The sequence below is a fragment of the Hippocampus guttulatus genome, chromosome 6 (genome assembly GCF_054856545.1).
Source record: "Hippocampus guttulatus isolate MCC_2025c chromosome 6, RoL_Hgut_1.0, whole genome shotgun sequence".
Lineage (NCBI taxonomy): Eukaryota > Metazoa > Chordata > Actinopteri > Syngnathiformes > Syngnathidae > Hippocampus > Hippocampus guttulatus.
In genome coordinates, this window is record NC_141266.1 from 9990921 (window position 1) to 10005453 (window position 14533).

At 41.1% G+C, this 14533-nt stretch overlaps 1 protein-coding gene across 1 annotated transcript; it reads left to right on the forward strand.

The window, feature by feature from the left end:
* The first annotated feature begins 1893 nt into the window (after window positions 1-1893).
* preb (prolactin regulatory element binding) lies at window positions 1894-9060 on the forward strand. Its single transcript, XM_086114339.1, has 10 exons — window positions 1894-2059; window positions 4810-4999; window positions 5081-5279; window positions 5511-5755; window positions 5872-5952; window positions 6051-6178; window positions 6297-6470; window positions 6553-6625; window positions 6712-6871; window positions 8169-9060. The coding sequence occupies exons 2-10, from the start codon at window positions 4865-4867 to the stop codon at window positions 8261-8263; spliced, it is 1290 nt and encodes a 429-aa protein (XP_085970465.1). The 5' UTR covers window positions 1894-2059; window positions 4810-4864; the 3' UTR covers window positions 8264-9060.
* The last annotated feature ends 5473 nt before the right edge of the window (window positions 9061-14533 follow it).

A 14533-nucleotide genomic window follows, 5' to 3' on the forward strand; every position in this document is an offset into this window, starting at 1 on the left:
TTCCGCAGACTACACAGCTTTGTCATGAATTGTAAACACCACGAAGACAATTTCCGGTCCTTCGTGGTGAAATAAATGTGTCTTAACTCAAATTTAGGAAAACATAAATGACACATTAAAGAAATTAATTCAGTGATAACGATACATGTGTGCAAAATGGTATAAAGTAATCATACTGGTCGACTGTTTTAGAATTGTTACCTAAAGAAAACGTTTGATATTCAGGTGATTAGGTGGAGTGGTGGTGCGTGAGAAGTGTAACTATGCGAATTTTCTTTTTCACCTTTTTAATAGGTTACAGTCCAGAACCTAAAATAAAATTCAACCATACAATTATCATAAATATAATTAAAGCTAAAGCCATGAAACAAATTCATTCAGAATCAAAATTGATTCCGTAATTGATTCTTTTGAGTATTTTTCGGTAAGGAAATTGAAACGCCTGTCATCTATTTGATAACAAAGTTAGCTCTTGTTTTGAAGGAAAAGCTACTTCACTTCCAGAATAATTCTGCATTTTCTTTGAAACTTTACACTCTCCACATTTTCTTTTGGTATCCCCGCCCCTGTAACAAATTACAGAAGTATTATTCTGTAGATCTCCCCCACCCCTTTTTTAAAAATTCTGGATATATTTACGGATGAGGACACAACAGTTGTTTTATATCTATATCTATCTATCTATTTATCTCTCTCTCTCTATATATATATATATATATAGATAGATATATGGCCCGGTGATCCAGTGGTTAATTCTTCGACCTCACAGTGCAGAGGTACCATTCAATTCCAGATCCGGCCTCCCTGTGTGGAGTTTGCATGTTCGCGGTTCTGCGTGGGTTTTCTCCTGGTACTCCGGTTTCCTCCCACATTTAAAAGAAATACATGGCAGGCTGATTGAACACTCTAAATCGTCCCAAGGTGTGAGTGTGAGGATGGTTGTTCATCTCTGTGTACCCTGCGCTTGGCTGGCAACTGGTTCAGGGTGTCCTCCCGTCTACTGCCTGATATATATATGTGTGTGTGTGTGTGTGTGTGTGTGTGTGTGTGTGTGTGTGTGTGTGTGTGTGTGTGTGTGTGTGTGTGTGCGTGTGTGCCAGTCAAGATGCTTAATTGTGTCATGAATCTGACAGGACTGACATTATATCAAATGAACAAATCATACTGAGCGCACTTGATTCTGACTAATCAAATGCAGATTCACACTTCTATTGCAACCTTTCTGACAATTGCTGTACATTGCTAGACTATATGCCTATTGATTTTTCCTCTGAACCTCCGTGCTTACCATCATCACTACACACGTTTCAGAGTATTCCTTACCGTTAGTGATATCAAATCTTGATTTTCTAATATCCGTGGAATGTTGGTTGCTGACATAAACTGCATTAGAAGTGTAGTCTACAGGCAATGTAGTGTATTTAAATGTATTCTAATGCATCATAAATGAGTAATGCACCCAAAACATTAAACAAAATTAACATGCTGCTGAGGAAAACTGATTAAAACCTATCACTCATTAATCAACTGTAATGTAATTGCAACCGCAATGGTGTAGCCACGATCGATTATATTTTGGATGACATCGTACCCAGGTTTGTCTTTCTAATAGTTGTATTCCACTCTCGTTATTTTTTAAGGATTAGCCTATGATTTATTGCACACATCCAAGGTAAACAAGCATGCAGTTTCATCCATGCCACTAATTCTTCTCATTATTATTTTAAATTTTCTATCACCAGAAGCTATGATTCGGGGCACGCAATGCAAATGACAGTCCCTTTTGAAAATGATACACGTATTTGTTGGTGTTAAAAAATATGAGCAGTTTTGTGGTAACGTCCTGGCACAGTTTACGTCGACGGTAGTTGCTGACGTGTTCGGGAAGTAGATGTGAGCTGTCCGAACGTGTCGTCACTTCGCGTTGCATCATGGACGCGTCGGCCATTTTACACATCACAAGACTTTAATCGAAGCTGGTCATAATGAAATAATCGGCCGTAGCACTTTGTAACCCAAATGAAATGCCTACATGAGGGTTACGGAACCATTTGCACAGGTAGGCGACCTCAAATGTAATAATCAAACGTGACGGTATACTCGCAGCGAGTCGTGCTAACTTGCCTTTAGCTATTGAACGAGAATGCACACTTGGTGGCATGTAACAGTTCACTCACTCATCTTAAAATAATGCTTCCTAGTGAAGTGTTGTGCTTGTTTGTACATCACTACACGTCGACGCATTAATTAGTCTAATTTGCTGTCATTTCAGAAATTAGCTGTTTAAAGTGTTTAAATTGAATGGATCTTTTGATCAGGAATTAAGTAATCGGGTAAATCTGACATGTAACACAATGATCTTCACATGAACTGTTTTTCTCTGATATTGCCATACATTCGAGGAGAACATTTTATTTGACAAATAGAGACAGACTATTTTGTACAACCTCCTGGGTACATTTTTTTTAAACAGGTTGCATTTACTGCGTGAAAAAAACGTAAAAAAACAACCTACAAAGTATTGCAAATGGAAAAAATTAAGATAAATAAAATCAAGTGTCACAGGTGATACTGTTTATTGTGCGCTGGCGCTTTAAGAGAGGACGGAACCATTTTTGCTGACAAGGCAAACATCCTTGATAACTTGCAAACATTGACGTCACCTTTAGCATGTTTATTTCTAGATTTAGATTAAAAAACAAAAACAAAATATTGACTCCCAAAATGCAATAACTGCACCAAATGAAAACTGAAAATAACTCAAGCATGAACAATCTTGTGCTGGTAACTTCAAACTTTAAAATGTAAAGCTAGTAATATGTATGTGTTGAATTAAAATGTAATCTAAAATAGCTGCCTCACTGCCAAGACCGCCACAACCATACGAGAGACTCTAATGGCTTAAGTCTTGATTAAACTGACCAAACCAGTAATTAAACACAGCAAACCCATATACAAACATATTCAAGTAACAGTGTGGTTAAAACAAGTAAAACGGGTTTTGTGGAGATATTGAGAAAGTCCTCACAGCGTCACAATATTATTTATTATAGAGCAGTCTTTCTCAACTGGCGGACCGCGATCCACGACCGGACCGCCGACCTCTGTCCGGACCCTCGAAAAATTGTATAAAATAAAAAATTATAAAGTGATTTTTACGTTATACATTTTATATTTTTGGACTATCATCTGCGCATTACCGCGATCGCTTGTTAAAAATTATCCGTTGTATTCTTTGCGTGCACTAACAGATCTAATGCAGAGGACTGCAGCAGCGCGACTTTGTGTGTATAATTTTTGACTAACTGGAGACACTGGCTGAGCAGGGCATGTCGGGGATAACGATGCGCTGATTGGCTCCTCTGAACTGAAGGTGTGCCCATATAAATGCGTCAGCATATACGATGCGCTGATTGGCTCCTCTGAACTGAAGGTGTGCCCATACATAAGCGTCAGCACGCGTCTATCCCAATACACACGCATTCAAAATGGATCATTGTGTCAGGAAACAGACGCATGCGCGACGCCACAGTGTGCTCACAGCTTCAGCCCAGGAGAGCCGCACACAGACAATTAGACAAAACGAATCGCGGGGGGTTTCGATTGTGTGCAGTTCTGCTCCCGTCTACCCGGGGATCTTTGCAGCTGTTTAACAGCAGAACACCACAACATGGTAAATGAACATCACAATGGCGTCCTCAAATAATATTTCCATGCCTCAGACATTGCATTCACCTTTAGTGGAAAAAGAGCACTGCACATTCCTGTGCTCCCTTGTGTCAGTATTTAAAATGGTTCTTAACTCCTCTTCTGATATATTTTTCAGTGATTTCAGAGGGGATGTGAAAAGGGGAATTGTACAAATGAAAAGGATATTTTTGTTTTCATGTTTAGTATTTATTTTGGTAAAATTAGTATTTTGTTTTGTTTTTGTTAAATTAAGGGAAAAAAGACAACTACTGTTTAACAAAGTTAAAGTAAAAATGTCTTATTTCCCTAAAAGGGCTATTTCTATTATTAAGCAGGCACAACTTAACAAAATAAAAGAGTTCCTGTGCCTCAACACAATACCTCTCATTATTTGCTGTATACTGGCAAAGTGAATAATTGTTATTTTCATGCACCCCATTATTGGTTGGTTGTGAGGAGTGTTGATTTGTATAAGCTTGGCTTTACCATACTAAATGGGCATATAGCCCTGCTCCCCATGACCGCCGTGCATGGGATCGGACCTTGGTCTTATTTAAAAAAAAAAAAAAAAAAGTGGACCTACAGCATTTCTAGTTGAGGACCACTGTTATAGAGTTTTATGCGGATACACTATTCAGCGTTAATAAATGTGTTTGACACCATGAAGTAATGTTACCATAACATACAGTTCGACAACTTTCCTGCTTCAAGCTGTTTCCTGACGTGCAGCTGTATTACAACATCGGTAATGTTACACCACTTCATTAAGTCAATTGTGTCATTCTACTTTATGAAATAGGCATGTTATAAATTAAAACATGGCTCTTCCTCCTCCTGTGCAGAATGTTTCGTGCCCAGGTCAATCAATTTGAAATAATGACAAAATGGGAGTTTTTGTCATTGTTTATTTTTCTGTATTTTTTTTTCAAGAGAGCACAAAGATCAGGTGTTGCATTTTATTTCTATCATTTACTTAATTTCCTTTAATTTTTTTTCCAGACCTTTCCAAGCTCAACATTCTGTAGGTGACACCTTTGAGCCTCTGCTCGCAGATAAAAAGGGCAGAGGTGGTGGGGGAAAAAAACAAAAACAAACCAATGCTCATATGTTTTGCTACAGGTGGGCTTGAATGCAGAGCTTGTATGAAGAACTGTGAGTGAATTGTAGGCCAGCAATGGGCAAACGGAAGGTGCCAGATCTCTACAGAGCCCCCTTTCCCCTGTACTCCATAAAAGTCGATCCTAAAGCAGGACTCGTGGTGATAGCAGGAGGAGGGGGGCCTTCAAATACTGGCATCAAGAATAGTGTGGTAAGCACAGTGCAAATGTTATGCATGAATGTCTATCAACTGACACGTCTTGTGCCCAAGTGATTCCTGACTGTATTACAGCACTTCCTGGAGCTGCAGTTGGTTGGAGAAAGCCAGTACAGTGCCAGCCTGCTTCACTCACACGACACTGACACGCGTGCCACCATGAATTTGGCGTTAGGCGATGGGGTGATAGCTGCAGGTCAAGATGGAACATGCTCTTTGATGAAAGTTGATGACTGCACACAGAAAAGTGAAGGCAAGGCTGCTGCTAATGATGGTATGCAGTGCGACTTTGACCTAAATCTCTACTTCTAGCTCAGAGAGGGCGGAGGTCCATCGAAGAATTCTTAAGAAAACCTCCTAATCTTTTGTGATGTCCTTCTCAAAATCTTTGCCTGAAATATGTAAAGTCTCGGGACTATTCATTCATTATCCTGCAGCATGTATCATTCTTGTACGTATCTGTGCAAAATGCCTACATCCTGCAAAATCTGTGTCTTCTATCTAGAAAACAATGTGCAAAAAGGTAATGCCAGGCAACGAGGTGGGAAGAGAAACAAAGTTGAAACGGACGTGGCTGCTGTCTCTCCGTCTGATACGAAGGATGAGACAACACACATCTCTGTGACGGAACTGGCTGAACTGCAGTCAGATCTGAACCCTGTGGACCCACTCCAAAAGGTGGTCAGATTTAGTCATGACCTGAGCTTGCTCCTGACAGGAGGCACAGACGGACACATCAGAGTTTGGGAGGTAAGCATTACGATGTCGTCATCTATTCAGGATAACTTCAGGAGATGTCGATTCTATGTATCCTATTATTTAAAGTCGTTGAAATCGGTTCAATCCTAAATATATTTTCCTTCCAGTTTCCATCCCTAAAGAAAAAGCTTGACTTCAAAGCGCATGAAGGGGAAATAGAAGACCTGGATCTGAGCTCAGGAAACAAGGTTGCGCACAAAAGCCTCTTTGTCATACTGTACTAATGTGACTTGAAAAAAAACAAGACGTTTACTTCTTTGTTACAATATCTATTGTCTCCATGCAGCACCTGGTAACTGTTGGCAGGGATTTTGCTTGCAGTGTGTGGCGCAACAACCAACAAGTTATGGGTCTTAAATGGCATGAAACCATGCCTCAGATAGCTGAAAAGGCATATCGATATTTGGCTTGCAGGTAAAAAAAAAAAAGCTCCTCTATACATCATCATCATCTTGATCATATCAGGGGAACGGTAAATGTTTGTCATAAGGACGACAATGACGTGTTAACATGAATGTGTCGTGTACTTCAGATTCGGAAAGGTAGAAGACCAAAAAGATGCACTGAGGCTTTACACAGTTCAAATCCCACATAAACGAGACCGAAAACCTCCACCGTGTTACCTCACTAAGTGGGACGGCAAAAGCTTCCTGCCCATGTTGACAGCTCCCTGTGGGGCAGAGGTCATCTCAAGCCTTGCTGTCAGGTAAGATTAAATTCCACGGAGTGCGGTTGGGTCGGGCCATCTGTTCCAGACGATCAGGTTCAACCCATTTTGTCTCCAACAGTGACTCTGGAACATTTCTTGGACTGGGAACAGTAACAGGATCAGTAGCGATCTACATTGCTTTCTCCCTTCAGGTAGTTGCATTGTTGAAAGACTTGAACGATTAGAATGGCCCTGCTCTCATGATAACTTTGTCTTTCGTCTGTTCATGTCTGTGCAGAGGTTGTATTACGTGAAGGAATCCCATGCGATTGTCGTGACAGACCTGGCGTTCCTGCCCGACGCATTCAAAGGCCAAAATATCAAAGGAAACAATGAAACTGTCATGTTGAGTGTGGCTGTCGACAGCCGCTGTCAGCTACATGCTGTCCACAACCAAAGTACGTCCCGCACTCCCATCAATTTACAAGCCTAATTCTTATGAAGTTGGCATGTTGTGTTAAACATAAACCCATGTTCAGCTTATATTTAATTGAATACACTGCAAAGACGGGCAAGATTATGTCATGCTCAAACTGATAAACATTATTGTTTCCAGCAAATAACTGCAACCCGTTCCAAAAAAGCTGGGACAGGTGGCCAAAAAGACTCAGAAAGTTGAGGAATGTTCATCAAACACCTATTTGGAACACCCCACAGATGAAATATAAAAAGAGCTTCCTTGAATTTCTCAGTCTTTCACAAGCAAAAGTGGGGCGAGGTTCATCACTTTGAACAATTGTGTGAGAAAATAGTGGGTTAATTTAAGGACAATGTTCCTCAACGTACAATTGGAAAGGAATTTAGTGATTTCATCATCTCCGGTCCATAGTATCAAAAGGTTCAGAGAATCTGGAGAAATCACTGCTTGTATAAGTGGCAAGGCTGAAAAACAACATTGAATGTTAGTGACTTTTCGATCAATCACGCGCCATTACATCAAAAACCGACAACAGGCAGAGTTCATAAACCAGCATCTGTGATGTGGAATGGCACCGTCGTGTTCGTGCATATGGGATGGGCAATTTAGACATCTGTGAAGGCACCATTAATGCCGAAAGATGCATCCAGGTTTTGGACAAACGTGTGTCTTTTTCATGGACGCATCTGCTTGTTTCAGCAAGACGATGCCAAGCCACATTCTGTATGTGTCACCTCACCGTGGCTTCATGTTAAAAGAGTGCGGGTACGATACTGGCCTGCCTGCAGTCCAGACCTGTTTCCCATTGAAAACGTGTGGCACATAACTAAGTGTAAAAAACAACGCAGACCCTGACTGTTGAACAGCTTAAACTCACCATCAAGAAAAAATCTTGAAAAATTCCTCCTACAAAGCTTCAACAATTACTGTCCTCCCTTCCCAAATCCTGACTGTGTATTGTTAAAAGGAAAAGTGATCTAACACAGTGGTAAACATGACCCCTACCCAGCTTTTCTGGAACGTGTTGCAACCATAAAATTCTAAGTTCAGGAGTATTTGCTAAACACACGAAAGTTGATCAGTTTGAACATGATCTTGTCTTTGTAGCGTATTCAATTAAATGTAAGTTGAACATGATTTGCAAATCGTTGTATTCTGTTTTTCATTTATATTTAACACAATGTTCCAACTTCATTGGAATCGGGTATGTATTATTAGAGTGGATCAAAGGAGACAAATCTCCATATGAACTGACCTGTCTTTCTTGTTCTCTTCAGGAACATTTCCCTTCTGGTTGGTGATGTTCTTCTGTGGACTGGTGGTGGTGGGAATTGTCCTGCTCCTCGATTATCTCTTCCCAGGCTTTTTTTGAATTTTCTGCATTCGCACAGGTTATTCATGATGAGCTTGCGCACACGCTTTGCAGGCCGATCTATCCAACACATCCAAATCCACCAGTGTTGCACCACTGACTTTAAACTGCTTTTATGGTGCCGACATCTCCCTATGTGCCTACTCAGGGTTTTTTTCCCGCCATCTCTGACATGATAGCAAAACAGAGACACCCAAAATGGGATTTTAAGTGTTTTGATTAATACCATTGGTCACCTCTCTTGGGAATTATGTTAAAGGTCACATTTGATATTGAAAGTTCTTAGTATCCATATTTCTAATCAACATAACGACAAATGATCGATATACATATACATAGACATACATATATAGAAATGTAATATTGACTAGATAATATAAATACACAGGTTTACAGCTCCAAGAGAGCCCATGTGTGTCAAATTTAATTTGTTTACTCTCAAGAGACCGCCATTTAACTTTTGTACACTAGGGGGCGGCATCGACCAGGGCAGCGTACATCTATCATCAAGGGCTGGTTGCAAATGAAATGTATTCTGGGATGTGTCTTTTTCCCCGACAAATACTGGATTGGTAAATTATAAAAATAGAGCCATGTGTTTTATTCACCACCACTATTCATGGTTGAACCTTGCCGCACATTGGCTCTGTTACATTGTTATCAATGAAACAATATTTGATATTTTGAAACAAAAATGTTAGATGTTGCCAGAATGATTAAACCTGTCATGTTGAAATGAATTTCAAAAATTCTGTCTGCAGATGTAAAAATGTGAATAAAAGTTTCAATGATTTCAACTTCTTTGAAGACGATGCCGTTACTTGCAGAAAAAAAAAAAAGTACGGACCTGACTGACTACGGGAACCTCAAGTCTGCATCTTTGTAAAGGAATCCATGAATGCATTGGCCCTCTTAATACAGTATAGTAGCTATGAATCCCATTACGAAAATTAGTACTTTAAGCATGCACTTGGAATTCAAAGTGATGAAAGCCAGAATTGAGGACAATGAAGAAATTTAAGATTTGACCTGTGTTTTAATGGATAACATCCATAATCAGTGTGTGTTCCATGGGCCTGTTACAAATTGTTGTGATGGAAGTTTTGTCAGTGTTCTGAAGAATTAAGGGTGAATAAACTTAATACATTTATTCATTTTCCGAACCGCTCGATCCTCACAAGGGTCACGGGGATGCTGGAGCCTATCCCAGCTGTCTTTGGGCAGTAGGCATGGGACACCCTGAATCAGTTGCCAGCCAATCGCAGGGCACACAGAAACGAACAACCATTCACACCCACACTCACACCTAGGGACACTTTGGAGTGTTCAATCAGCCTGCCATGCATGTTTTGGAATGTGGGAGGAAACCTGAGGACCCGGAGAAAACCCACGCAAGCTCGGGGAGAACATGCAAACTCCACACAGGAAGGCCGGAGCTGGAATTGAACCCGGTATCTCTGCACTGTGAAGTCAACTGCTGGGCCGCCCCTTCATACATTAAAAAAAAAGATTAATTTAAAAAGGTCTATTTTGTTTATGGAAGTTTGTTTCAGTTGTGTTAATTGAAAGAGGGACGGGGATGACTGCAGAAGTTTGTTTTGTCCATACAAGTTTTTTATTTCCAAATCTCTCTTGTTGATGACATTCCATTCCCAAAGTCATTTATTCTTCTGGGCTCTCGAAAGCGGCAGGTGTGTGTCATGAACTATTTTTCTGTCGCCAGCGATTACAAACCATGGTAGATGCAATGCCGTAAATTAATAGCATAATTTGTTTAAAAAATATATTTTGAGAGATTTGAATGTCGCCCTCTGCTGGGCACATGCCACTCTTACCTGAGCATGACTAAAATTAGATAATGAGTGCAGGGTTCAGACTTATTGCTATTTTGCAGTGCATAGAATCAGGCGGCATAGATGACAAGTGTGTACAGAGATTGATTATTTGGTATTCCATTTTCAAGCATGCAGTCTGGAGAATTGCCCTTCAAACTTGAGACATACGAGAGTAGTTTGCTAATGAGGAGTGGGCAATAAGTGCCAAAGGCAAATGTACATCATATATATGCAAAATCTAATTTTGCTATCCAAGTTTTAATGGCATTTTCAATGGCTGACTCTAAGATTGAGGTCCGCAATTAAATACAATTATGGACTATCGTGGCGCTGACATAGTGCATTTCAAAAGTAAAGTTCAAATTCATCTTGGTTTACCGTTGTAGACCCGCCTCAATTTTAGATCCAGCGTGGTAGTGGTGGTGGCAGAGGTTGACGTTCCCTTGAAGCATTTCATTTTAGAGTTTAGTATTTATTGAACTTCTATCAAGCTTGTACAGGTTGGTAAAGAGCGGTCCTGCATCAAGATGAAGGGCGGCGTGTCTCAAGTGGTGGAGTGGTCATCTCCTAACCCGATGGTTGTGTGGGTCTAACCCTAAGCCCTTGTGACCATGTTGCAGTATACTTAAGTGAGGCTCTGAACACCCAATTGCTCCCCATGCTGTGATCAGAATGTGAATTAGAAGACGGTGTTAAAGCACTTTGAGATCCTCGCCCGTTCCTCCTCCGTTTGTCAATGACCACGAAGCAAGAATACACACGGTATTTCACTTGTCAGTTTGATGACACCATAGACCAAAGTCACACATTCTCTCTGATGATGTCATAAAGACCACCTTTAAACTATCCCTTGTCACATTGCAGATTTATTCAGAATGCTCTGGAGTGAAATAATTTGATCAGAATTCTGTGCCATTTGGATCGCAGACAGTTTCATGATGGGGAACGGCGACCGGACAATCGGATGCACAAGTTATAGATCCTGGTTTAAGCAAGGCAGTCTAGATTGAACCACAATGGAGACAGTTGTGGGCAAACAGGTTAAGGGGCAAGGAGACAAGGCCGTGGCAACTGAAAAGAATAGGTTTCTCAGGAAGGAGCTACCCTGTCTTGAATTATATGGCATGACGATGGAAAAGGGGAAAGACGACTTGAGGGCACAACTTCAAGTTCTTGAAGAAATCAAGAGTGTTCTCGATGAGCAATATAGGCTCCTCAATGAAGCGCTGTTGGAATGCCAGAAATTGAAGATGGATACAGAGAATGGACAGTTGAAGGAACAAGTCAAGTATTTACAAGAAAACGATGACGGTCTTTTGAAGGAGAATGAATTTTTCCATCATGCACTGGCACGTCTTCAAAATCAGACTGTGAGAATTGGGAAACAAAATGAAAACCTTTGCGCGGTAGCAAAGGTTTTGAAAAAAAATGTCATCATCATCAATGAAAGCACAGAGAATCTAATTTCCGACCTGTACCAAATTGAAACTCAGAGTGACAAAAATCAAACAGAGATTCATCGTCTGAGAACAGAGTTGCAGACAGTTCGGTCCATGCTTCAAGATCAAGACGACTTAATCAGGCGGATGGATGAAGCTGAAACTCTCATGAAGAGTGGATTTGTGGAGAACAAAAATTTGAGCAACAAACTGCTTGACCTTGATGAAAACAATACCTTTTTAAAAAAGCAGAACGAGATGATCAGAGATGAGCTGGAAAAAAACAAATCAGTTCAAACTCAACAGAGTCAACAAATTGCACACCTAAGGTCAGCTTTAAAGGACCATGAACTGTCCAGTGAGCAAGTTCAGTTTCTCCTCTACAGTAAAGATCATATGATCGAAAAGCAAAAACGGGAGATAGCTTATCAACGAGAAGTCACCGAGGAGCTTAATACCCTTGTCACCAGTTTGAGACAAATAATACGGGATCTTCAAAGTCAGCTGGAGCAGATGGAAGAGTTATTTGTGACAAAAAAATGTAACGAGTGTCTCTTGAAAAAAGCGCACATAGGGGAGCCTTTTGACAGCGCCAAATTTGAACTGGAAGCGAACACTGAGGGCAAAGACTTTAAAGAACAAATGAAGGATCCTCAACATGACATTCCGAGGGAGCAGAACAGACTTTTCAATCTTACTACGGTGCTGTTTGAATCGCCGAGTTTCAAGATGGAGACAGAGAATGAAGACTTGAAGGCGCACGTTAAAGTTCTCGAAGTCACAAAGAACAGCCTAATGGATAAAATTAAGTCCCTGAGTGATGAAGTGGCATTGCTCACATGCCGGTGTGAGAAGATGGAAACAAAGGAGGAGGAATTGAGGACACAAGTTAAGGTTCTCGGACATAAGTGCACTCTCGATGATAAGAATACATTCCCAGATGTGCTGGCTGATGTTGAAACCCAGAGTGTATGGATCGACAAACAAAATGAGACTTTGGTAACCCAAGAAAACATCCTCACAAAAAATGACATGAAGAATAAGAGCCGGGGGACTTGGCTTGCTGACTCGTCACATGCTGAATCTCGGAGGGACACAAAACAAAGAGAAATGTACTGTAGGAGAATGGGGGCGCAGAGCCTTAAGGCCGAATTGAAAGATCAAAATGACATCATAAGGAGGATAGATGATGAAGAGAAGGGATGGGCAGAGAATGAAAAGTTGTGCAACAAGCTGCATGGCCTTGAAAACAGCAACCTCTTAAAAGAGAACGCTATGGTTAGTGAAGAGCTTGAAGAATATAGATCTGCCCAAAATCAACAGAATCAAAAGGCTACCCACATGAAAACGTCTTCCGGAGATCCCGAGGTGACCAGTGATGAGGTTCGCTTTAGCCTCTTCTGTAAAGATGACATTTTAATATCGCAAGAGCGGGAAATAGCTGATCAACAAGAGGTCACAGAGGACACTGACTCTCCCAATACGACATTGATACAAAACATCCATCAAGAATTATATCTCTTCGACAAAGCACGTGAAACGGAAACCTTTGACGAAGGGCAGTTGGAAGCAAAGATGAAAACTGACAAAGACTCGAGGGCACAAATTAATGATCCTCAACGACACAAAGACACTCTGATTGAACCTTGTCAGAGCTTGAAAAGTGATGCAGACAATGAAAACCTGAAGACACATCAGGAAAACAAGAGTGTAAAATATCATGTGGTGAAGACGGAGGCAGAATTGAGAGCAGACAATGAAAACAGGAAAAACAGATACGAACCGACACAGACCCTCAATGACAGTTTGGTATGCAGACACTTCCAAGAGGACCATTATAATACCGACACCTATCATCTTTCAACAGAAGCGCAGAGCCTCAATCCTGCATTACAAGAATGTCATGACCTCACAATTTGTATGCATGACAGCAAGTCCTTCATGGAAAAAACATGGACAGAGAATGAAAGGGTCAGAAATAAGTTACATGGCCTTTATGAGCAAAACAAAATTGTGAGGCAGCAGCTGGAAGAATACACATCCCTTCGAGAGCAACAGTTTTCCAACCTGAAGATAGTCATCATAGACCCAAAGTTCCCTATTGACGAAGAACAATATCAATACTACTTTGAAAATGAGCAAAAAAGGGAACAAGTTTATCAACACGAGATCACAGTAATGAAACATCTCATGATTCAGTTGAGGCAAACTAATCTTGATCTTGAAGGCCGGTTTGGGCCAAGAATCAAGGATAAAACGTTCGCTGCAGTTTGGAGGAAGACACCAGATGATCCTGTCCACTGGTTCCTTGGAGAGCCAAGGACTGAGGAGGATCCTGCTGATGAGGGCCTCCTCGAGCCAGGAACTGAAGAGGATTCTGTTGATGAGGGACTCCTGGAGACAGAAAGTGAGGAGGATTCTGTTGATGCTATCCTTCTCGACCCGAGAACTAAGGGCGATTCTCTTGATGATGGCCCACTAGAGATAGAAACCGAAGAACATTCTGTGGATGAGGGCCTCCTGAAGACAGACACTGAGAAGGACTCTGTTGATGCAGTCATTCTAGAGCCAAGAAACGAGAAGGATCTTGTTGATGTGGACCCTCCAGAGACAGAAAACAAGGATTCTCTTGATGGAATCCGTCTAGCGCCAAGAACTGAGGAGGGTCCTGTTGATGAGGGCCTTCCAGAGCCAACAACTGAGGAGGATCCCTTTGATGAGGGCTTTCTAGAGACAGAAACGGCAGAGGATCCTGTTCTTGAGGGTCTTCTAGAGCCTGAAACTGAGGAGGAGTCTATTTATGCGGTCCTTCTACAGCCAAGAACTAAGGGTGAGCCAAAAGCTGAGGGTGATCCTGTTGATGAGGACCTTTTAGCACCAAAAACTCTGGGCGTTCCTGTTGATGAGGACCTTCTGGCGCCGATAACTGCAGAGAATCCTCTTGATGAAGGCATTCTAAGGACAGCAACTAATAAGGATCCTGTTAATATGGGCTT

Bases quoted from the DNA above. Each gene is read 5' to 3' on its own strand.
- preb (XM_086114339.1), top strand. From the start codon at position 4,865: ATGGGCAAACGGAAGGTGCCAGATCTCTACAGAGCCCCCTTTCCCCTG. The intron at 5,953-6,050 runs GTTGCGCACAAA...GTCTCCATGCAG, and splicing joins ATCTGAGCTCAGGAAACAAG to CACCTGGTAACTGTTGGCAG. The intron at 6,471-6,552 runs GTAAGATTAAAT...TGTCTCCAACAG, and splicing joins ATCTCAAGCCTTGCTGTCAG to TGACTCTGGAACATTTCTTG.